This window comes from Xenopus laevis, chromosome 2S, assembly GCF_017654675.1.
Source record: "Xenopus laevis strain J_2021 chromosome 2S, Xenopus_laevis_v10.1, whole genome shotgun sequence".
NCBI lineage: Eukaryota > Metazoa > Chordata > Amphibia > Anura > Pipidae > Xenopus > Xenopus laevis.
In genome coordinates, this window is record NC_054374.1 from 116284147 (window position 1) to 116309058 (window position 24912).

Here is a 24912-nt window from a genome sequence, read left to right on the forward strand (position 1 = left end):
TAAAGGCTGGAGTGAGCGGATGTCTAACATAATAGCCAGAACACTACTTCCTGCTTTTCAGCTCTATAACTCTGAGCTAGTCAGCAACTTGAAGGGGGGGGGGGCCACATGGTACATTTCTGTTCAGTGAGTTTGCAATTGATCCTCAGCATTCAGCTCAGATTCAAAAGTAACAGATATGACCCATGTGCCCCCCTCAAGTCTCTGATACGTTACTGCCTGGAAACCAGGGTAACCAGTCAGTGTAAACCAAGAGAGCTGAAAAGCAGGAAGTTGGATTCTGGCTGTTTTATTAGACATTCAGTCACTCCAGCCTTTATACATTACATTTTTGCCTAACTAACTATATTAGAAACATTTTTTATCTTGCACAGCCTATCTATTTACCCAGTTTTTATTTTTACACTGAACAATTCCTTTAACTATTCACTTTTGTTTCTCCTGCCTAGTGGAAGTTTGCATGGCTCTAGGTTATTTCCTTAGGTTCTTTCTTTAGTAGTAGCTTGCTGGAAACTGCAGGGAGAAATCCCAGTTCCAAGCCATACACAGCTGTCACTGTTCCCAGGTATTCAGCTTGCCTTTTGGTTTTTGTTCTTGGTGCTGGATTGCTGAAAACCGATCAGCTGCGTGATTGTCCGGAAGGTTTAAATGGACTGTTTAGTGTGTTTTGATTTGAATGATTTGGATTTTGTAGTGGGCTACCACAAAAATTACTTATCTGCTGTAAGATCATGATTCTAAAATATATTTGTAACATATCCTATGGTTAAATAGTAGAATTTAGTAGTTCTCATTTGTATCTGTGGTTTTCTTTGAGATTTATCATTTTTACAGAATGTGGACCCCTAGTATTCAACAGAACCAACTCTTAAGTCATGTTATGCGTCAGGTATCTGAGAAAGATGATCTTTTGTTAAAGGAAAAGTAACGTCTAAAAATGAAAGTGTTTTAAAGGAATAACAATATAATTTTTATTATATTGATATATTAAGTTATACTGTTAAAGGAACAGTAACATCAAAAAACAAGTGTTTTTAAGCAATGAAATCATGTAGTGTTTACCTGCACTGGTAAAACTGGTGTTTGTTTCAGAAACTCTACAATAGTTTATATTAAGCTGCTGTGTAGCCATGGGGGCAGCCATTCAAGCACAGGATACACAGTAGATAAATTCATATGAAAAAGTTTGGGAACCCCTCTCAGCCTGCATAATAATTTACTCCACTTTCGACAAAAAAGATAACAGTGGTATGTCTTTCATTTTCATTTCTGAGTACTGGGGTGCTTTCTGAACAAAGATTTTTAGTGAAGCAGTATTCAGTTGTATGTTGTAAGACCAATCACATAATGCATATATACAGAATCATATCAGGACAATGCTTAAGTGCTATGTGGTAAGAGACCTAGTGGGAAGGAAGTCCCTGCCCCATAGAGCTTACAGTCTAAGTGAATTGGAGGCTAACATTCAGGCACAAATTGGAGATGAAGAAGTTCACAAGGTAAGGCATAGTCAGTAGGCACAGAACTAGGCTAATGTTCTAGTGCTCCAAAAGGTAGGCTCTTAGTTTTTCATGAAGAGATTGAGAGAGAATCCCTTGCGTAGGAATTCAGGGATGGAATTCCAGAGGTAAGAAGCAGCAAGAAAGAAGTGTTTGAGACAAGAGGTGGATGGTGTGGAGAAGAGAAGAGAGGAGAAGACGACCAAGAGCGTATAGCGAGATGAGAGGAAATGTAGTGAGGAGCAGAGGAGTGAAGGGCTTTGGATGTTGGTAGAAGGGTTTTATATGCTGTCCTTTAACATGCAGCCTTGCTAAGGATTTTAGTTGGGGTTGAGCAGGTTCCCTTTTAGGATAGAGCAGAAGGATCCTGGTACCAGAGTTTAAGATTGATTGTAGGGGATAGAGATGGGAGTCAGCAAACCAGTTGAATGGAGAACTTGCATTAGAACAGAATGGTTAACGGTATCAAAAGCAGAAGATAAGTCCAGAAGAATGAGGATAGAGCAATGCCCCTTGGCCTTAGCAGTCTGGAGATCATTTGCAACTCTACATAAGGTTGTCTCAGTAGTCTAGACAAGACGTTCCAGAAGTTTAGAGGCTAGCGGTTAGAGAGAGACAGGACGGTAATTAGACAGACAGGATGTGTCCAGTGTAGCCTTTTTCAGGATGGGCTTGACACAGGCCTGTTTGAATATAAAGAGGAAAGTAACAGACGTTAGTGAGGAATTTAATATATGATTATGTACTGGAGTAAGGACAGGAGCACACAGTTTTAGTAAAGCCGATGGGATAGGATCAAGTGAGCAAGTTGTTGATGGAGAGGATAGGAGAAGTTTGCAGACTTTAGGCTTGAATCAAATCTTTCGCGAAGGATTCAGGGGGTTCGGCCGAATTCAAAATAGTGTATATGGTGCATCCCTAATCTGAATACATTTCAGACGATCCAATTAGCATTGTGTTGTTAATTTAATAGCCATTGTTAGATTTTTGAATATTGTTGGTCTCTTTAAATTAGTACATGTTAGTGCTAAATCTATAACATAGCCTTTCTTGAAACTTAGTGTGTATTTAATTACACTTCTCTGTAGATACGCAACTGCCCAAATAAGCGAATAGTATTATATCACAGGGTGCATTGTTAGGAATTAAAATAACAGATTTTGCATCATAACTGAGCAGACCTCTTATTATCCCCCTTGACACACTACACTGGCTCCTTATTTCTTGTAATTTTTGCATGGGACAGACAATTACTTTCATATTCCATTCTGCACTTACTAGATGTCACTGCTCTCCCCACATTCCCCCTCCCTCCTCATCATCTAATTGTGTAGCCAGTGCAATGGCATTCGGTGCCCTATTCTGGTGCATAAACAAGATTTTGGCATCAACTAACGCTTGCCTTAATAACAGTGTCCACAAAATGGAGGCAGCCTGTTTCAAGTGATTGTGAATTCCAAGACTAAAAGAAACAAGATTTATATAATTTATATAGAGTGAGTAACATATTTGTTTTGTTTTTTTTTTTACTAACATCATAAAATAGGATTTGGATTTTTTTCTTTGAATGACGAGTCCCCTTTAAGGGAACTTAAATATGGAACAGAAACATTTAAGCTATTTTTGAAAGCAAGCTTAATTGCACTAAAAACAGAAACTTGCTAAAAGCAATTTTGTGCTATTTATCATTTATAAGGGTGAAAAAGGGGCTATCCCACAAAATTAGGTTCAAAAGCACACTGGTTATTTGAGTTTGCTTATTTATTAAAAAAACTTAAGCATATTTTTTGTTCCTGCCCTTTACCTGCTGATTTGGGCTTAGTAAATGTCTTTTTACAGAAAAGTAGAAAGTTTAGTGCGTTAAAACTCCTATAGCTATAGCTATTGGGTATTTTTTTTTTTATGTTTACTATTTAGACTCGTCCAATTCTCATTCTGTCTGTATTTGTGCCTTTAATTGTCTATCGTAACTTCTTATATCTGTTTAGAAAGGTGTTACATGCTATGAGAATTAAAGACATTATAATGGTCTTGATTTTGCCAACCTTGTAAAATTGGAACTCAGCAGTGATTGTTTAAATTGAGGAGATGCAAATGATCTCTGAAAGCATTGTCAGCACAAGAACACAGCACAAGTTTTTTATAAATCATTTGCTATGGCATGTGCTGGCATGAAGCAAAAAATAGCATTATTCATTACTTCAGAGAACCTGACATCTAGCATTAACCGATCAATTTGTCTGGGTTAGTGGAAGCTTGAATAAATTCTACCTGCCAGAATACATAAAGCTCACTGTAACCTTTGCTGAAAAAGGCTTAGTGATATACAGATGTTTTTCATGTCCTGAGTGAGGGTCTTTGCACATACCTCCCAACACGTGAAAACGTTAAAAAGGGACAAAGATCTGGTGTGGAGAATTTGACCAAGCCCAATGTATGGCCACTCTTCCTAATTACCATTTCCAGTTTACAATATTTGGCAGGTTATGAAAGTTTGAACACATTTCTGGGACTTTCAGGGCGATATTATAACAGCTTTGCTAATGAAGGTGAGATTGCCCTTTAAGGTGCAAGTCTTGGTTCTCCCAAGAGATCTGCTAATTTTAAATAGTTTCAATAGTTTCTTTGCTTAGCTTAAATTGTTACAAATGTATCTACGTGCATCTGCTCAGTGTTCTGGGCTCTCTACCAAAAAGCCTCTTTTTTTTTTTTTTAGTAACTTTCAGAAACGTATCTTTTTCTGGCATCCATGCAGGAGATCAAAGAGAGACTCAGGACTTTTTGTTAAAAATCCGGGACTACAGGCTTATTTTTCAAAATCGGTACTGTTCTTCAGAAAATGGGACAGTTGGGGGGTATGCTTGCATCTGGTGTGTATTTATATATAATCTACAGTCTGTAAATTTATATCCTTATAAACGGCGCGTTCTGATGTCAGAACGCGCCAGTTATAACGTGCCCCCAGGCCGCCGAATTCTGACGCAGGCTAAAACGGACCAAAATTTAGACTCCGACCCCCCCACAAAATGTAGATATAATGCATAATGTCCTCCCTACTAGAAATTTATAAAAATATCAGAAGTCACCTCGGAGTTATGTGACCTGCGGCCTCGTGCTTTTATATGGTCACATAACTCCTCGGTGACTTATAATATCTTTATAAATTACAGTAGGGGGGACATTATCCACTATATAATACAGTGGCACGGTGTCTGGGTAAAGACTAGGGAAGTTGCATAACTCCCAGAATGCTCTGAGACCCAGCATATGAGTTGGATAACAGAGGCAGGGTAAGATCAGCAAGTAACTAGTGCAGCTGCTGTGAGTGATGTCACACCTGGGGGAGGGGAGAGAGGCAGGAAATAGGAAGTCTGTGAGGTACTTTGTAAAAGGAGGGTGTTGTGTGAAACTCTTGAGAAAACCAAGGCAGTTGTAAACAGATATATGGATTAATTACTCTAATATCTATATATGTATCCGCGTGTGTACAATAACAGATTTTGGTGGATTTCAAACCATACAGCTTATCGATAGATAAGATATTCTCCGTGGATGTCTATTGAGTATTCCATTCACTATCTATTGTACTTGTCTAGATCTAGGTTTTATAGAAACATCTTTTCATCAGGCAATCCCAAAAACCATCCATATAGCCATCTTTTAACCATAGGAAATGTCACCTTCTATATTTTTTTAGATTGCCTTCTATGCTCTTATCCTAAAATAGTCAGGCTCAGATCTTACTGTAAAAATTCTTTCCTCATAGAGATCAAGGGAGCATTTATTGAGAATTTCTTCACCATTAACTCAATATATGTTTGTTTTTAAATGTGTGAGCAATGAAAAAAATAAAATAGCGTGTCCTTGCTTTTACAATCAAGGGATTCACTTACCTTTCATACAATTATTGTACTCTATATTAAAAAAAAAAAATTGAAAATAAATTACTTTTAAATACCAAAATGTGTTCAAAACCGTGATCAAAGTTTCCTTTGTTAAATACTCCTCCTGTACTTCTAACAGGAAAGCTGTTTTTACACATAGGAATGCACTTCTGTTAAAGTACACGTATTTGCATGTTCTGTGCTTCTTTGCCTTGATAAAAACTTAGTTGCTTGCTGCTCCTCTTACTACTGTGAATTTGTATTATAAAATCAAAATTGATGTACTATAAAAATCAAAACACTTTATTTCAACAATGCCTCTGTGTGCATATTTGAGCAGTTATGCAATTTGTGTTTTAGCAGGGCCAATTCTCGGTACAGACAGTCCCCAGGATAAGTACAATATAGCTTCTGTAGGTTTGTATGTAAGTTGGAACAGATACATTGACCTGTTTGTCTTAAAATAGTATTTATTTTTAGCTTTCTGTGCTTCACAGTAGATAACACGCCAGAGGGTGGTTGAGGCAGGTGGTTTATTAAAGCTAAATGCTAATAAAGGCAAAGCAAACTCCAGTTCGTTACTATAATAGCATCTGTTTGTGTGAGTTGTTTGTAAGTCCAATGTTTGTAACTTGTAGCAGTGACAAAACGCTAAGTAGTACAGTGTCATTGCGCTAAAACAATGGAACAGTAGTCAGGTCTCATTCAGGTCTTTCACTATGTTGCTAACATTTTATTTTATTTTTATACAAAAATATTGTGTTTAGGTGTATTTTCCCTTTAAGGTTTCTATACTCCATATGAGATGTGTTTTTGGTATGACTAAATTGTTTTGCTTTTAATTTTTTAAATCTTTTAATTTTGTAATGTCTGATACCACATTGCTACGGTTTTATTAAACCCCCCTTAAATTTAATTGCTTTGTATTTTCTTTCCTGTACAGGACCACCACCACCTCTTCCACCTTTGCAACCGGCTGGTATGGATGCTCCCCCTAATTCTGCAACCAGTTCAGTTCCTACCGTTGTCACTACAGGCATTCTTCATCCACCTCCTGTGCCACCTTCTTCTCTCTTCCCATCCGGTATTACTTACTCTTTATTAGGAATGCACCTTATTCACTATTTTGGATTCGGACAATTTGGTCAAACCCCCATATCCGTTGTGGAAGATTTGGCCAAATACCGAACCAAAATCGAATTTGCATATGCAAATCGGGTATGGGAGGGAAAAACATTTATTTTTACACTTTATTGTTTTGTGACAAAAAGCCATGTGATTTTAAGGATTCGGTTCAGCCCAAAATGAGATTTGGACAAATTCTATTTTGTTTTATACTTCTGTATTGTATTTCTTCTGAATGGACTCTGTAATTGAATTTCTAAGCACTTAAAGCAAAAGTGTTTAAAGCCAACATTACAAAAAAAAGTTAAATAGGGCTAGATTTTGAGCACCAAATTGAAAAAGTCGCACTGTTCTATCTGGATGTTTTGATCCAGAATACTGTAGATAGCATTGAGATCATTGATAGACCATGTAACTGGATCACATTGATTATTCACAAGGCATCAAAAGATAAGGTTGCCCTTGATTTGTAGACAATAGCTAGTCCTGTAGGTCTAGTAGGGTAGGGCTGCTCTAATTGCCCATGTCACCCTGTAAAAGTTTTATTATTACTGTTTTGGCATACAAGTACACATTTTTTCACAGCACACCTGCATCCTTGCATATGTTACTTATTTTGAGAAGTACAAGCAAAATTGGGCAAGTGCTCAACTATAACTCTCTGCTTGTTGTAGTGTCGGGGTGCAAGCTGCTGGTCTTCCTGCCAGGGACCCACATAATTCTCTGATACACACGCTGCAGCACTCCGAATCCTGTGACAGTGCCTAGTTTGTTGGCACAATAAACCACTGTCATAGGATTCAGTGCTGCAGCGTGTTTCTTGGAGTTATTCTTGGAAGCACTGCAAATCTCACAGACTGGCCAGGATAGTAGTTAGGTACTTGAAACCTCCCCGCTTGTTAGTTAGCATAAAACATGACACAGCTCATCAAGTCTATGCCACTTAATGTCTTTGAAAAACTGAAACTGCTTACGTTTCCAGGCTGTGATACTTTACTATTGCATTGTACACTTGATCAAATCTCATACATCTAATATAATTTATTTGGTTTCTAAAAAAAATTTGAATAACTCCATCAATAAAGCTAATTGTAGCTGGCTGCACATCAACAATCCTAAATTTATTTGGTGTTGTAGTAAAACATTTGATGTTCAGTACCACATATAATTGGAAGGACTCCTTTTTGAAACTTTTCTAGACTGATTTACTTTATTGACTGCAGTCCAGGCACAAGAGGTGGCCATTCGGTTCAATATGGAGGCAAATAACTAGCATTCACGTTACTTCTGCCTGGATGCATACTTTTGCCTTTTGAACTTTAAGCTTCATTTCACTTACAGCTACTTGGGGACAGAGGAACTACTGGTTATAGCTTCTACCACTACGAGGCAGGACACTAGGAACAAAAGTCTCCTCCCACGCAGGCTATAATCCTAGGGGGAGACTAACTGATCCACTTTTTCTAGTGTCCTCAGGAGGTATGGACATGGCCTTGGCAGGCCTACACAGAGATGAGTACGGAATAGCTGGGACACCAGGGGATGTTTTCTGACACTACTTCTGTAGTACAACCAGACTCCGCCCTACACTGGATTCCCTTCCAGGGCTGTAAGCCGTATATAGTGTGGGCCACTTAGTGCTTCCTGCTTCTCATTCAAGCAGCAGAGGGCTAGCTGGAAGGAGTGTATGCTTCAGAGGGGTTACCAGTTCTTGGGTAGTAACTAACCTCTACCCGTCATTCCCCGATACCTCACTCTGCTGCATACTCCATGCCAGACCCCCTCCCTAATGCTGTACAAATTCCTGGCATGCGCCAATTGCGGGAATCCAACAAAATATTCCACTGGGCAGAGTCCAATGTCCTACAGAAGACTTGAATCACAGCACCGGTTTATTTTTAAGAATAAAAAGCTTTTATTAAGCACATTTGGCAACAATCTGGGTACAGCGACGTTTCAGGCCCTGTGGCCTTTTTTCAAGCTTACCAGCTGCTACAAAGTTACTTCCTTTTATACACAGAAGGCAATACGCCAACATGCTGGTCCTTCCAACTGGCCCTAAGTATTCCCCCCCCCCTTCCCATGTTTCCCAGTCACCAGGAAGTTGAGGAGGGAACAGGTGAGGCTAATCCTCAGTGGCCACGTCGAACATGGTTCTCAGACCTAATCACCATGACACAGGAGGAGCCCTTGACTCTTTCCTTGATTCCAGACCTACTATCACGGCACAGCCTGCCATTCCATATTTCAGCTTCTGAATTTGACAGCCTGACTGTTGAAGCCTTGATTCCACGGGAAAAAGGATTTTCCCACCGGTCATCAAAACGCTTATGGCTGCCCGAAAACCAGTCTCATCTCGAACCTACCATAGGGTGTTGAAGCTATACTCAAATTGGTGCCAACACAACCATGTACCCTTCCGGGATCTCTCGATTCCATACATACTTGAGTTCCGCCAGGCTGGCCTAGACAAGGGACTAGCACTGGGGTCCAACAAGGCACAGGTTTCGGCGCTTTCAGTACTTATTCAAGAACGCCTGTTTCTCCATCCGGACGTCAAGACCTTCATCCTGTGGGCCACCCAAGTGGTCCCGCCCTTTCGTTCCCTGTGTCACCCATGGGAAATCAACCTTGTACTGTGGGCACTTTGGGAACCTCCATTTGAACCTCTCTCCTCAGTGTCACTTACCTGGCTGACGTGGAAATCAGTTTTCCTAGTTATAATATCCTTGGCACAATGTGTCTGAACTTGTCGCTCTTTCCTGCAGATCCCAATTTCTTCCACCTTGAAAAAGGCAAAAGAAACAAAAAACAAAAACAAAAAAGTCTGAGACAATGTTTGTCATTCCTTGGGGCCCTTGTCAGGGACAACCTGCCTCCAAAACCAAGCCAGCAATCTGGTCTTCCATACACTCATTTGCCAAATACTACAAGTTCAATGTTTTTGCAGAATCAGACACACGCTTTGACAGGAAGTTCCTGCAGGCAGCGGTAACTTAAAATAAAGATCGCTCCTGGCTCCGAATCCTGCCCGTCCATCATGGGGACAACTTTGGTATGTCCCCGTAGTTCCTGTGTCCCCCAAGTAGCTGTAAGAGAAAAGGTGATTTTGTTTTACTCACCTAGTAGTAGGAACTATATAACCCATAGTTCTTGTCCCCCCCCCCCAAGAGACTGAAGAGAAAGGGATTTAACAGTGAGTAACACAAAATATCCTTTTGCCAGTTAGCTGCCCTGTCCTCAAATTATTGAAAACACTTTTCAAACTGGAAATTCCATAGTTTTCATAGGTTTAAAAAAATCAGCAAGTTTCTGACTACTGTACCAAGGTTCGCACAAATCCTGCTTAAATAAGGTTTAAAATGACCCAGCTAACTTAAGCCATAGGGCATATGTTTATACACTGTAAATTACAATGGTTCTATTTCAATAATAATAAAATATATACATACCCAGTATTGCTCTGTGTACTAGAATGTCCATTTGACTAGCTGACTACTAGTTCCAGAGTTTGAAAGTATTTTACTTGATATTGTATTTCTTTTTCTCAGCAGCAGCAGGGCCCATTCCTTTGTTTCCAGAGACATATGAAGCAGATGGGTATAATCCAGAAGCACCAAGCATGACTACTACATCAAGACCTCTATACCGCCATCGTGTACATGCTCAAAGACCTAATTTGATTGGCCTAACTTCAGGAGATATGGATTTGCCTACTCCACGAGGTACAACTCAACACTTATTTAGTACTTATTGCATGTTTTTCTAAAGGGGCACTTTTGACTTTTTATTTTCCATGTAATCTATCTACATAATGTAGACTTCTAAAAAGCCTATTATATTGATCATAAATAATTTAAATAATTGAGTTTGATACTCTTTATTTCCTATGATATTCTATTAGAAGAACCAGAATTACTGTGCTTTTGCTGCTTGACGAATTTGTTTTCTCGTGTTGTCGTTTTGCAATGAAGAAATGCCACTATTATATAGATTATAAATTACACAAAATGATATCCTTGCCAGTAGATCATACAAGCGCCGATGCTGTGAACATTTTGGTATACATAGACAAAAAGTAAATGATCACCTTGAAGCTCACTCTCTACTCTTCAGGATGTCTTTTAAGGACTACAGGAATTCCCTAAAACTTTACCCCAACTAGCCTTCAGGCCCCCTTGTAAATCCCTACTTAAAGGGGCAGATTTATTAAGGTTTGAATGATAAATCCAAATTCGGATTTTCGAGTTTTTTATATTTGTGTCAAAACTCACAAATTCAAATTTAAAAGTACCATTTCAAAATTACATTAATGTGAGATTTATCACAACTCGACCGTGGAAACCAGTCTAATTTGAATATTCGCCACCTAAAACTGGCAAATTAATTTACAAGACAATAGCAGAGGTCCCATTTGAAGATGTTAATAGTCTTCCTGACATTCGAGTTTTTTTCCTGAGGAAAATTTGATTAGTTTTGTTCGTATTCAATTCAAAACTAATTTTCGGGTGGTTCCTATTCAATCGAATTTTAGAGATTCAAATTTTTTCATAAATAACCTCCCGTTTGAGTTGTGAATACAATTGAATTTATTAGAGTAAAAAAAAATTCACATCAATTCGAAATTCGACCTTTGATAAATAAGCCCCTAAGACTGCAAAAAATATTTTTGTATTTGCATTATATTGGTTACGTAAAATTTGTTGTTTTTTTTTAACTTTGCATTCATATCTTTCAAATCCAATATAATCTTTGTTTTTCAGAGAAAAACAATATGAGGATAGTTGTGGATTCTGAGTCTCGGAAAAGAAATCTTGGATCAGGGGATTGTGTTTTACCTTCCAAAAAACCATGGTTTGACAAGTAAGCATTTTAAATTTTAATTGAGTAATTTTAAAATATATGTGAATGTTAGAACGGTAACAAGATAATTATAGTTTGCTTAGTTAAAGCCAATTGATATAATGAAAACAAATGGTAATTTAACTGAATAAATATATATATATATATATATATATATATATATATATATATATATATATATATATATATATATATATATATATATATATATATATATATATATATATATATATATATATATACACACATCCACAAACCAGTGCACTCTTAACCCAATGGCCAACCGCCCGGGTGCCGGTCAAATAAAGATGAATATCAATACAAAAAAAGCCGCACTCCTAGGTCTTTTGTAGATAAAAAAGGAAAAAATTTTATTAATTCAACGTTTCGGCAACCACACGTGTGCCGTCTTCAGGAAGAAGACTTGTAGAAGTATCTCTTCACCAGTTTTCTAATTTTACTAAATTGAAATTGTGTTCTCCGTGAAATTTAATTTTGAAAGACACGCTTCCAGTCCCTTATAAAGACAGTCATAAATGTAGTTTCTATGCAATGAGGAAGGAACAACATTAAGAAGAGAAAGGATGGAGAAGGAAGGAACATATCAAAGAGAGAGAGTAACTAGAAAGAAAAGGTTGAATGGAGAAAAGTGGAGAGCAGATAGCAAAATAAAATGGGAGGCAAGCGTGGATGGTAGAATTGTAGGAAACTGTGAATTCAACTTCCATAAGCAAAAGTTCCTTCTAGTGATCCTAAAAAAGGTGGCTCGAAGGAAAAAAAATATTAAAACCTTGATTTTTAATAGCTACAATTCTTTCAGAGAGAGAGAGAAAGACATTGTATTCAAAATGCCGTAAACAGTGTTGATTATGTCACCGGGATTTGGTTATTGATTTGACTAGGATACAGGAAGATACAGGATCTTATTTCCACATAAGCTTTGTTTATGGAGTCTTATTAACCTGTTATATTTTTACAGATCAAACTTCAACAACAGAATGAATCCTGGCTTTCAGAAAAAGCCCCTGTTTCCAAATGAAAACACTAAACTTGAATTAAGAAGAATTCCACCCGAACTTAACAACATCAGCAAACTTAATGAACATTTCAGTAAATTTGGAACCATAGTGAATCTGCAGGTTACTATTTGTTAAAATTTACATCTTAAAAATATGCAGTTCTAAAAGTATGCAGTTGTATGTTCACTGGGGATGTACCAACTGCATTATTTTGAATTCAGTTGAATCCCATAATTTTAGCAAAAGTTTTGGATTATTTTGCATATAGTTTGTTTGAACACTATGAATTTGGTATATCCCCAATCTTTATCTGTCTTCAAGCTGATGACAAACTTACATATTAATATACGTGTGCGTCTCCAAAAAGTAGAGATATTTAGGGGAGTTGTGCTGATCAAAACACTCATTTCTGACTTCTATAAAAAAAAATAGGCACTCCTTTGGACCTCCCTTGAGAGGTCTGTTTTTTTTTTTCAATCACCAGCAGCCAGGGGCCCAACATTTGATATTTGTTTAAAAAAATTACATGGACAAGATTCTCTCATTAAATCACTGTATGCACTAACTGTGTATAAGTTAAGAGCTAGAGAACTGCAATTCCTGTATCATGCCAGAATCCACTTGTTTAGTAATTCAGTTGTTTAAAATCATGCAGTTATTTAAGTGTTTTAACTGTTTTTCATCTATATGTGTTAAGGGTGCTATATTTACTGTTTCTGTTCAATTGTGTTTAGGTTGCTTACAAGGGGGACCCAGAAGGTGCTCTTATTCAATTTGCTACTCATGGAGAAGCAAAGAAAGCAATATCTAGCACAGAAGCTGTGTTAAATAACAGGTTTATTAGGATGTACTGGCACAGAGAAGGCTCTTCTCAGCAATTACAGACTCCAGGCTTGCCAAAGGTATAATTTGTTTCATTCTTTTTAAATAAAAATAAGTTGTTTTATTGTAAGTACTTTGGGAGCTACATCTCTAACAACAAGACTTTAAAGGTTGGGGACAGGTTTTAAGATGGAATATTAGGCTATTTCCACAATGTTTTTTCAACTCATGCAAACTGCTATAAACTTTAAATGCAACCTATAGCGTTAGTGAAACTAATTATTATTGCCAATAATGAATAATATATAGTGCTGGTTTCACTCTGAACCATTTTTGAGCTCCCTATAGATCTGGTACTTTCCCTGTCCTCTTTTCAAATGAATGGTGTTCAAACGATCCATGCCAGAAGCACATTTGAAGGGGGAAAGCCAATCACAGCCCTGCATCCTCATAAAGACAAAATTCAGTTTCCTATCAGGTTTTCTCAGCCGCTGATTGCTTCCTACCCTACATTGCAATTTACTGAGTGCAGTGGGCTCCCGTGCACAACCTGGGAAAGGAGGCAGCAGAAAGTAGAACAGACGGGACTAGTAGGGTTTTTGAGATAAATTTCCAATAAATAGTCCAGAAACTCAACTTTTAAAGCACACTCCTGTATTTAGAGGTGTATAATACACCAGCACATTCTTGTGTTTTATACAATATATCGCCTTTTAGGTTAACCATCTATCAGCATGTGTACAGGTAGGTTTTGGCCCAGAAATGTGATATGTTTGTGGAGCAAACAAGGGAAAGTTGTGCTCACCACTATTTTTTAAAACCATTAGGCGGGGGTGCAATGAGGGTGTGACCACAAAATACATATAGTCAACTACAAGAGGTCCTCTGCACTCAACCCATTATCAATATATTTAAGACAGAGACATTTTGTGCATACTGCTACTAAAAAATGCCTTACCCTTTAAACAACACAGGGATTGTTTGTCCATATGTTGCAATATATTTAAGCTGGCCAACTACGTCAAAGTCATCCCATATCTGGCTAGTCCTACGCTTAATTTTCATCTGATTCATTAAGAATTAAATTGCTTAATTATACATTTTACAAAGGGACTAAGTTTTACCTGCAACTGGGAGCTACAACATGGAGCTCCCACCCCTCCCAGCTATAGTCAGGTGATCCCACTGGTGTCTAATAAAAGGGCACCCAAGTTTGGGAGTTTTACTTTGAAAGCAGCTAGTCAGTTGCAGGTAAAACTTAGTCCCTTTGTAAAATGTATAATTAAGCAATTGAATTCTTAATGAATCAGATGAAAATTAAGCGTAGGACTAGCCAGATATGGGATGACTTTGACGTAGTTGGCCAGTTTAAATATATTGCAATATATGGACAAACAATCCCTGTGTTGTTTAAAGGGTAAGGCATTTTTTAGTAGCAGTATGCACAAAATGTCTCTGTCTTAAATATATTGATAATGGGTTGAGTGCAGAGGACCTCTTGTAGTTGACTATATATGTTTGTGGAGGCAATTGTAAAACCAAAATGAATGACATTTTCAAGGCTAGAAAGGATGTTCAGCATATTTTAAATATTGCTGCATCATAAATGAGGCTCATTTTTGAAATTGTATATAGAGTAAAATAACCAGAAAACACAAAAAAGGAAAAAAAGTCTTTATTAATTCCTGTATACTATAGGGATGTACAATTACTGTTTAAGTCGATGGGAATCCAATTTGATTCTGAAAAAAACTTGAATGTCAGGAATGCTGCAAACTTCTCCAAATTGATCCCTGGACCCTCCCCATTGATTTAAACAGCAATTTGGCAGGTTTAAGGTGGCGAATAGGCTAATTAAAATTCTTAAAAGGCCAGAGTATGATAAATCTCGAAAATTTAATTGAGTTTTTCAAAAATACAAATTGAATTTGGATAACTCCCTAGTCAAATTTGTCAGTTTTGACCATAAAATAAATTCTAATTTTCAAATCGACCCTTGATAAATCTGCCCCTTAGGGTGAAGACACACATAATGACTGTGGTGAGTTGCCACGACTGATCGCCATAATGCAAATGTCCCACGATGGGTCACAGCGACTTGTGCACTAACCTATAGCCGCTAAGTCACGGCAATTGCGGCCATAACAAATCGATATGTGTGTCTATGCCCTTAAAGCCTTAAAGGATATTGATTGCATATGATTAAGGCATGCGAAATGTCACTGTGAAGCCTGCACAAAACATAATGGCGGGGGCCAGGCAAAGGTTTACAGAGTAATAAACCGTAGACTTCCATGTCCCATTGCAGGCTAAAGTAGCACAAAAATACAGCTGGTCTATTTCAAATGGGTAATTTAATTCCCGCAAGCCCAGGGTACTAAGTGCACTTCTGAGCGCAATCACCATGGTTTCTGCCCACAGTGCGGTGTTTTTCTTTAGAATTCCAATCTTGTTATGGTTGCCAGGTGAAATTGCACCTTACATGGGTGTTATTGTGGATGTTGCATCAGAATTGATAAAACTGCAATCCAGTTGCTGCCAGTCCACATGACGATGAAGTAAAGCTGATTCCATTGGCCTGATGACACAGACTGCTGTAGGAAACATGTAGCTGCCCCTTGGTTTGTAGGTGGCAGTAGCTGCAATGGTACAACAGGAGGCAGGCAGCAGTACTGAGGGCACCTATAGGGAAGTCAAAGGAGAGTCTGTTAATGCAAGATTTCAGTAACATTTTCTCATTCACAAAGTATAGTGTGCTGGTCCAATTAAAAGCAGAAACGTCAACCATTAGTGGGTTAGTTTGTGTAAATGAAAAATGCAATAAAATTTCACTCTACCATACAATAGTATAAAAGCACATTGATCTAGTATTGTTTTACAAGGGTTTTAGTTTAAGCCCCTTTTAAATACCTTTTCATTTTTAAAAAATTCCATGTCTGTTTTAAATTCAAGGTTGTACATCTGACAGTTCCACAACAACCCAATTTATCAGTCATGAAGCAATCTATAAAGGAGCGTCTAGGACCAGTTCCAGCAAACAATTCCGAGCCATCTGTGGCCCAGAATATTAACACAGAGACCACTCAGGTATTTTTTTTTTTTTTGAGAATAGACATTTTGTAACTTGCTATATATGTATTAATATTTCACTGGAATTAATGTTTTGTTCTGTTTTTTTTCCAGAATATAGCCAAAGTACCTGTTAAAGAGAGATTGGGTTATATGTCCAAAACTGTTTCTGCAGCTACAGAAAAGGTTAGACTTGCTTTTATTGCATTTCATTTGTCTGTAGCTTTGAGAACTTGTTGCAATATTTAATATTTGGTTTATAAAAAAAATACTGTAGCCATATTTGTTAAGGTGCATGAAGGTAGAGATTATACAGGGTTTTTTTCTGTTGCCACCCGTGGCTCGTTGTATAAGATAGTCAGGCTTTGATTCACATCAGTCCCTGCTTTAATGGACATAACAGTCTGAGGTCTCCATCATAACCATGCACCATGCAACATTCAGAAGTAAAAGGAGTTGGGGAGCAACACTAGCATGAAAAATGTTCCTGGGGTGCCAAATAAGGGCTGTGATTGACCATTTGGTAGCCCCTATGTGGATTGTCAATCTACATTGAGGCTTGGTTTGGCAGTACACCTGGTTTTTATCCAACCAAAACTTGCCTCCAAGCCTGGAATTCAAAAATAAGCCCCTGCTTTGAGGCCACTGGGAGCAACATCCAAGGGGTTGGAGAGCAACATGTTGCTCATGAGCTACTGGCTGGGGATCACTGCTGTAATGCAACACCTCACGCACTTTGTTCCATTGTAAAGGGATTGATTTTGCCTCTCTGCATTCCAGCGAATCTTTGACCCATGCACTATGGAAAGCAATGGGACTTCAAATCCCAGAATCCATCACTTCAAAATAGAACAAGATGAGGGTGGGGCTGCATTACACTGTAAAACCTAAGCTAAGGGAAGTTGGGAAATGGTTTGTCATTATCATGATTTTCTTTCATTATGTTTAATCAGGGATGTTTGTTTTATGCATCGTTTCTACATAAACCCAACTGAATGAGCTCATGGCAAAAGGGAGGGCGTGGGCATAATTAAATTTATGGAAGATATATTCTTGGTCTGATTTCCAAATTAATTCCCATACTCATGATATCTGATTTTTGATAAGTTTGATAATCATTGAAATTATATTAAAGTAATTTCAGAATTACTTTAGAAACCTTTTGCTGCTTTGATAAAAGGGCAAGTGAACCCTAAAGTTTAAATTTGCCTAATAAAAGAAAACCTACGGTAATTCTAAGCAAATTTCAAAAATACATTTATTAAATATATTCATATTTTGCAAATGCAATTGCTATTGAAAGCATTACATACCTAACTTCTGGTTTACTTTTTAAACAATGTTGCAATAGTCTTTGTTCCCAACTGAGTTTTGTTTTGCTATCAGTGTGATGTGGAGAGATACTGGGCTTTGTGACCCAGACACCTGTGATCCGTGAATGCACTTTTTTGCTTTATTTCAGAATTGCTTCTAAGCTAGCATGTATTAACAGTGGAACATAATTATTTAGCCAGTGAGTTTTTATATGCCATAATGCTTTGTATTTCTATAGGTTTTTTCCACATCTACAGGACTCACAAAAACAGTTTACAACCCTGCAGCTTTAAAGGCAATGCAAAAATCAGTTTTGTATCCTATTTGCAATGATAACGGTGATGCACAGAAAAAAAAACAGGTTAATATTTTAATTTACTTACAATCGTTTATATTGCTAGGGTTGGTAACATTGAAATATACAATGTTTTCCAATGGCAAAAAATCAGATACAGGTATAGGTTCCATTGAAATGCTTGGGACCTGGGGTTTTCCAGATAACATAACTTTCTGCTGTTTGTATCACCATACATTAAGTCTAAAAAAATTATTTATACATGTAATAAACAGGATTGTTTGCCACAAATATGGATTCATGCAGCTTAGTTACTATAAACTGCAAGGTATTTTTTTGTTACAGAGAAAATTCTTTGTTTAAAATTGACTTGAGATGGCCTTTCTATAATTTCTAGATAACAAGTTTCCACAAAATGGATTTCATACTTATATTTGCTCTTGAACAGGTGACTAGCAAATGCTATTTGCATGTTGCTTATTATACAGTCATATGAAAACGTTTGGGAACCCCTTTCAGCCTGCATAATATTTTACTCTACTTTCAACAAAAAAAGATAACGGTGGTATGTCTTTTATTTCCCAGGAACAGCTGAGTGCTGTGGTGTTTTCTGAACAGTTTTTTTTAGTGAAGCAGTATTTAGTTGTATGAAATTAAATCAAATATGAAACTGGCTCTGCAAAAATTTAGGTACCCTTGTAATTTTGCTAATTTGAATGCATTTAACTGCTCAAATCCAAATTGGTTGGATTAGCTCGTTAAGGCTTGAACTTCATAGGATGGTGTGTCCAATCATGAGAAAAGGTACAGTACAGTATTTAAGGTGGCCAATTGTAAGTTGTACTTCTGTTTGACTCTCTTGAAGAGTGACAGCATGGGATCCTCAAAGCAGCTCTCAAAAGATCTGAAAACAAAGATTGTTCAGTATCATGGTTTTTAGGGGAAGGCTACAAAAAGAAACATACAGTAGCAGCATATGCGGAGGATTGTGAGAATGGTTACAGACAACCCAAATATCATCTCCAAAGACCTACAAGAACATCTTTGCTGCAGATGGTGTATCTGTACATCGTTCTACAATTCAGTGCAATTTGCACAAAGAACATCTGTATGGAAAGCTGATGAATAAGCCATTTCTGCACTCACGCCACAATTAGAGTTGTTTGTTGTATGCAGAAGTTCATTTAGACAAGCCACAGTCATTTTGGAACAAAGTGCTTTGGACTGATAAGACAAAAATTGAGTTGTTTGGTCATAACAAAAATTGCTTTGCATGATGGAAGAACAACACCGCATTCCAAGAAAAACACATGCTACCTACTGTCAAATTTGGTGGAGGTTCCATCATGCTGTGGCGCTGTGTGGCTAGTTCAGGGATTGGGGCCCTTGTTAAAGTTAAGAGTCCAATGAATTCAACCGAATTTCAACATTCTTCAGGATAATGCTCAAGCATCAATCACAAAGTTGAAGTTACTCAGGGGTTGGATATTCCAACAAGACAATTAACCTAAACACACTTCGAAATCTACAAAAGAGGGAGAAGTACAATATTCTGGAATGGCCATCACAGTCCCTGAATTGAGTACCATCGAAAATCTATGGGATGATTTGAAGCAGGCTGTCCATGCTCAAATTTAACTGAACTGGAGTGATTTGTATGGACGAATGGTGAAAAATACCGCAATCCAGAATCCAGACACTCCTCAAAGACTTATGAGGTGTCTAAAGGCTGTTACATATCCAAAAGGAGACTCAACTAAGTATTGATGTAATATCTCTGTTGGGGTGCCCAAATTTATGTATGTCTAATTTTGTTATGATGCATAGTGCGTATTTTCTGTTAATCTAATAAACTTTGTAACTGCAGAAATACTATGTTTCCATAAGGCATGTTATATATTAAAAGGAAGTTGCTACTTTGAAAGCTCAGCCAATGATAAATAAAACTCCAAAGAATTAAGAAGGGTTCCCAAACTGTTTCATATGACTGTAGGTGATTGGAGCTGTATTAAACCTGTATTATATCCATTATTTATACATAGGAAGCTCTAAAACTTCAGCAAGATGTAAGGAAGAAAAAGCAGGAGATACTAGAGAAACGCATAGAAACACAAAAGGTAAGGATGCTACCACCATTTTCATTACAGTACAGAAAATTAAGACATTTGTGTATGTAATCGAAATAGGTACACAGTATGAAATGAACTTTTAGTGTTGTATACAGTGTGTTATTCTAGAGTAATTTGTGGTTTTGCTTTATTTTTATTTATTTTAAATATTCAACTTTTGTTTTTGTGTCTCGGTGAGACATGGGTTTTTACTATTGAGTGCTGTTCTTAGATCTACCAGGCAGCTGTTATCTTGTGTTAGGGAGCTGTTATCTGGTTACCTTTCCATTGTTCTTTTGTTTGGCTGCTGGGGGGGGGGGTGAAGGGAGAGGGGTGATATCACTTCAACTTGCAGTACAGCAGTAAAGAGTGAAGTTTATCAGAGCACAAGTCACATGACTTGGGGCAGCTGGGAATTTGACAATATGTCTAGCCACATGTCAGATTTCAAAATTGAATATAAAAAAATTTGTTGTTTGCTCTTTTAAGAAAGGGATTTCAGTGCAGAAGTCTGCTGGAGTAACACTATTCACTGATGCATCAAAATTTAGCATGTTATACAAACTTCTGTTCTTGGATACAAACACCAAACATAAGTATGACTGTGAGGACAGTAAAGGCCACAAAATGTAAATAATGTAGACTCTTAAAGCATATTTCATGCATATTATGTGTCATACAACCCTCACAATTGTATGTTGAACACAGAAAACTGTATATATTTGTACTAAAGTACACTTTTGAGTACAGGTATGGGACCTGTTATACAAAATGTTTATGACCTGCGTTTTTCAGATAAAGGATCCTTCCAAAATGGATCCCCATACTTGGTCTGCTAGAAAAATAATTTAAACATTAAATAAACTCAATAGGTTTGTTTTCCTTCTATTTATTAGGATAAATTATATCTAAGTCAAGTAGAAGCTTTTCTTGTAGTCTTACAGGGAGAAAAGGAAATCATTTTACAAATTGTAATTGTATTTTTAAAATGGAGTTTATGGGAGATGGCATTCATGTAATTCAGAGATTTCTTTATAACAGGTTTTGGGTTAACAGATCCTATATCTGTACTTAAATGTCTTTTACTCCAAAGTACCAAAATAAAAGTATTTGCTAAAGTTAGTTGGTTTTTAAAAGATTTCTGGAAGATTTCTGCATCTAAAAGGCAGCCAACAGTAAGGTAACCCCACAATTAAAAATGATTAAGGGAAATTTTCTACTATGGGATTTTTTTCAGCAATCAAGGCAGCCATGATAAACTAGCATGCCAGGATATGAGGAGATTGCAGTATTTTGTTTCGTATTTTAATGTTATTATGTTTATCTTGCAGATTCTTATATCAAAGCTAGAGAAAAATAAGAATATGAAGTCTGAAGACAAAGCGGAAATTTTGAAAACACTGGAGACTTTGACTAACAGTATTACAAAATTAAGGGATGAACTGAAAGCAGTTTCTTCAACAGGCAATGTCGTAAAGAATAATAAAAGCAAAGCTCAGGTATGCTTTTTTTTTTTTTATTTTTTTTATTTTTTTTTTTGACAGTGGTGCAAACTTTCATGAAAGGTTTTCACAGAGATTATGGTGCAAAAAAAATCTTATTTTTAACTTTGCATAGAATCAATTAGCAACTATTTTATATTACACAAGAAATAGAAACTTCTTAATATTTTATGACCGTGCACTCCGTATCGGTCAAATGTGAAGACCCTGGCCCTACCATTAATAGGATTGTGTACTACCAAAATAAATGGCAAAATATAAATATATGTTAATCTTATAGGAATTAATTTAAAAAATGTCTTCTTATGAATTAAGCATAACTCTTTAGGCATTTACATCTGAACTAGAGGGTGCTAGATTAGATGTAAAATCAAGTAAATTAACTGTGATGAATCTCATATACAGCTTCAATTGTATTAGCTGCTGAAAATAATCATGATACAGTTCTTCTGTCACTTTCAGTATCTTGATTGGCAGCTGCAGTTCCTATACCGAAGGCCCATAGACTGACTTGCCATTACAGTGACCTCTAATAATTGTTTGTTAGCCTGATATTGTTTAAAGGAACAGACAGGGCCAAATCTTAAGTTAATAGTTCTCTGTGTGGAACAGCATTGCTGTGTTTACTTTAATAAAGGAATCCATTAACAAGGACCCTTATGCATTAATATAATTAAGGTTGGTTTGTTTGCTAGAGGGAGGCAACTTAATATATTGGAAGCTGTTTTTGAGGGTAAACCTTCATACAAAAATGTGCTCCAAGGTAAACCATTGACAAATGAAATTAAACAGGATCTATTTATATTCTGCCAAAAATTTGACACTGTTGCTTGGACAGCTGAAAATGTTCAAGGGCCTTTTCCCCAAGATCAGTTAGAGTGGGGAATCCAAAGCAGGCCCCTGGCCTCATTTGACCCTCCTGCCTACTTCTCGGCAATTATTATTTTTTTTATTATTACCTCCGACTCTGCAACTCTCCCTCAGCCTCAACAATGCATGCAACCATCCCTCATCCCTCCTTCTCCTACAGCAGCTGCTTTCTCCTCCATTCCACTGCCCAATTTGGCAACTAATAACAGGCCTGGAGCTAGAGGCAGCAGAGATATGTGCCTAGGGTCCTAGCCCCCCTTCCACCTGCATTGTTTCATAGGCATGTGCTTCTTCTACCTAGTTCTGGCTCTGCCCTGCCCAGTCCATTCCTGAGAGGTTGCAGCCCAACAGGCGAGGCAACTATTCACCAAGAATTTGCAGAAGCAGCTTCCATTGGGTGAGATTGCTTGGCACTAGCAATTCGTTATGGGATCTCTGTATAGTTTATGCATCACTGCAATGTCCTGCCTCCTAGTGATAGGAGCTCTGTATCTCACGGTCCCTATGTCGCCCTGACAACTGGAGAGAATGGGATTTTGTATGTACATTTTTTTTTTTTGCACTCAGTGGTTTTGTATATGTTTTTATGAATTTTGTGTAGGTTGCATTTGCTTTAGAAAAAGTCATTTGTTTCTGTTTATAGAATTAGTTTTCAGAGAATCAAAAAAGCTGAATGTGTAAACGTTCAATTATTATAGATGCAAAAAGAACTTTTGGACACAGAGCTGGACTTGTACAACAAAATTCAAGCTGGGGATGATGTTACAGAACTACGAAAGAAGTATACTGAGCTGCAGCTTGACGTAAGTAGCATCTTTGTTTCTGCAGAAATCGAAGCTAGTGAACTGGTTTTGTTCATAATCCCATTACTAGACTTTTAAGTTAATATACTTTTTCATAAAGAAGAGGTTGTTACAGCGTGATATATTATATATTTGTATATGTGCAGTCAATTTTCATCTGGCCTTTTTTGTCTTTTGATTTGTCTGCACTCGTTTGTAACTAATGAGTAAAATATTTATTGCCCAAAGGATAGTATTGTTATTGATAGTGTTTTTAATGCCTAGCTATTCTTATGTTAATTACAGTATAGCAGTACATGTATGGGACCTGTTATCTAGTATACTTGGGACCTGGGATTTTCCTTATAAGGGATCTTTCTGTAATGTGGATCTCCATAGCTTAAGTCTGCTAAAAATCCTTTAGATATTAATGTTTATATTAATAAATAGGTTTCTGTATAACGGATCCCATAACCATTCAGCAAAAAGGGTTTATTTAAAATAAGTTGACTTTTAAGCAGGTATTAAAGATTTATCCTTTATAAAATGCATGTGTTAAATGTTTGTTATATACTCAACATTTAATTTAAATACACACATTTATAATACTTATAGAGCTTCTTTATAAAGCAAAATGTAAAGATTTATATAATGTGATTTCTGTAAATGCAGACGTTATTACATGAAAAACTGTTGGTAACTTTCCCCATCCATTCCTAATTGTAAGGAGCATTGTATTTTTTTTCTGTAAATCTGTTTGTGTTGGTGTGCAGCAAAAGCAATACTTTTTTTTGTCCTTTATATACATTAAGGGGCAGATGCATCAAGGGTCGAATATCGAGGGTTAATTAACCCTCGATATTCGACTGGGAATGAAAATCCTTCGACTTCGAATATCGAAGTCGAAGAATTTTGCGCAAAAACTATGATCGAAGGAATAATCCTTCGCATCGAACGATTCAAAAGATTTTAATCCAACGATCGAAGGATTATCCTTCGACCAAAAAAACTTAGTCAAGCCTATGGGGACCTTCCCCATAGGCTAACATTGGGTTCGGTAGCTTTTAGGTGGCAAACTAGGGGGTCGAAGTTTTTTCTTAAAGAGACAGTACTTCGACTATCGAATGGTCGAATAGGCAAACGATTTTTAGTTCGAATCCTTCGATTCGAAGTAGCCCAAAAAACACTTTGAAATTTGAAGTTTTTTTTACTTCGAACCCTTCACTCAAAGTTAATGAATTGGCCCCTAAGTCTTTCAACAGAAAATACCAGGGATACTAAAATAAGTGTTTATTCTTGCACAACTGTTGGTAAGAGATCTTAGAGAAAAACACAGTTTTATAAAGGGATACCGTCATTGGAAAAAAAATGTATTTTTCAGAACGCATCAGTTAGCACTTCTCCAGCAGAATTCTGCACTGAAAATAACAATGGGAGAGTAAACAGCTCCCTAACATCAGGTAACAGCTCCCTGGTAGATCTAAGAACAGCACTTAATAGTAAAATCCAGGTCCCACTGAGACAAATTCAGTTACATTGAGTAACTGAAGAAAAGCAGAAAACTGCCAGAAAGCCGTTCCATCCTAAAGTGCTGGCTCTTTCTGAAAGCACATGACCAGACCTGAGATGACATGACCTGAGATGGCTGCCTACACACAAATATTACAACTAAAAAAAAAATATACACTTGCTGGTTCAGAAATTACATTTTATATTGTAGAGTGAATTATTTGCAATGTAAACAGTATAATTTAGAAATA

General features: G+C 37.0%; 1 protein-coding gene across 6 annotated transcripts in view; it reads left to right on the top strand.

Annotated features, from left to right (window-relative positions):
• The window catches only part of rbm26.S (RNA binding motif protein 26 S homeolog), a 51118-nt gene that overhangs the window by 15373 nt on the left and 10833 nt on the right, over window positions 1-24912 (top strand). For 2 of the 6 annotated variants that reach the window (XM_018247995.2, XM_041582971.1), the window contains 11 exons: window positions 6327-6467; window positions 10057-10233; window positions 11272-11371; window positions 12351-12510; window positions 13125-13292; window positions 16165-16299; window positions 16396-16467; window positions 17834-17956; window positions 19933-20007; window positions 21330-21497; window positions 23069-23173. In XM_018247995.2, coding sequence (XP_018103484.1) covers window positions 6327-6467; window positions 10057-10233; window positions 11272-11371; window positions 12351-12510; window positions 13125-13292; window positions 16165-16299; window positions 16396-16467; window positions 17834-17956; window positions 19933-20007; window positions 21330-21497; window positions 23069-23173 — 1424 coding nt within the window. 6 annotated transcript variants of the gene reach the window in all.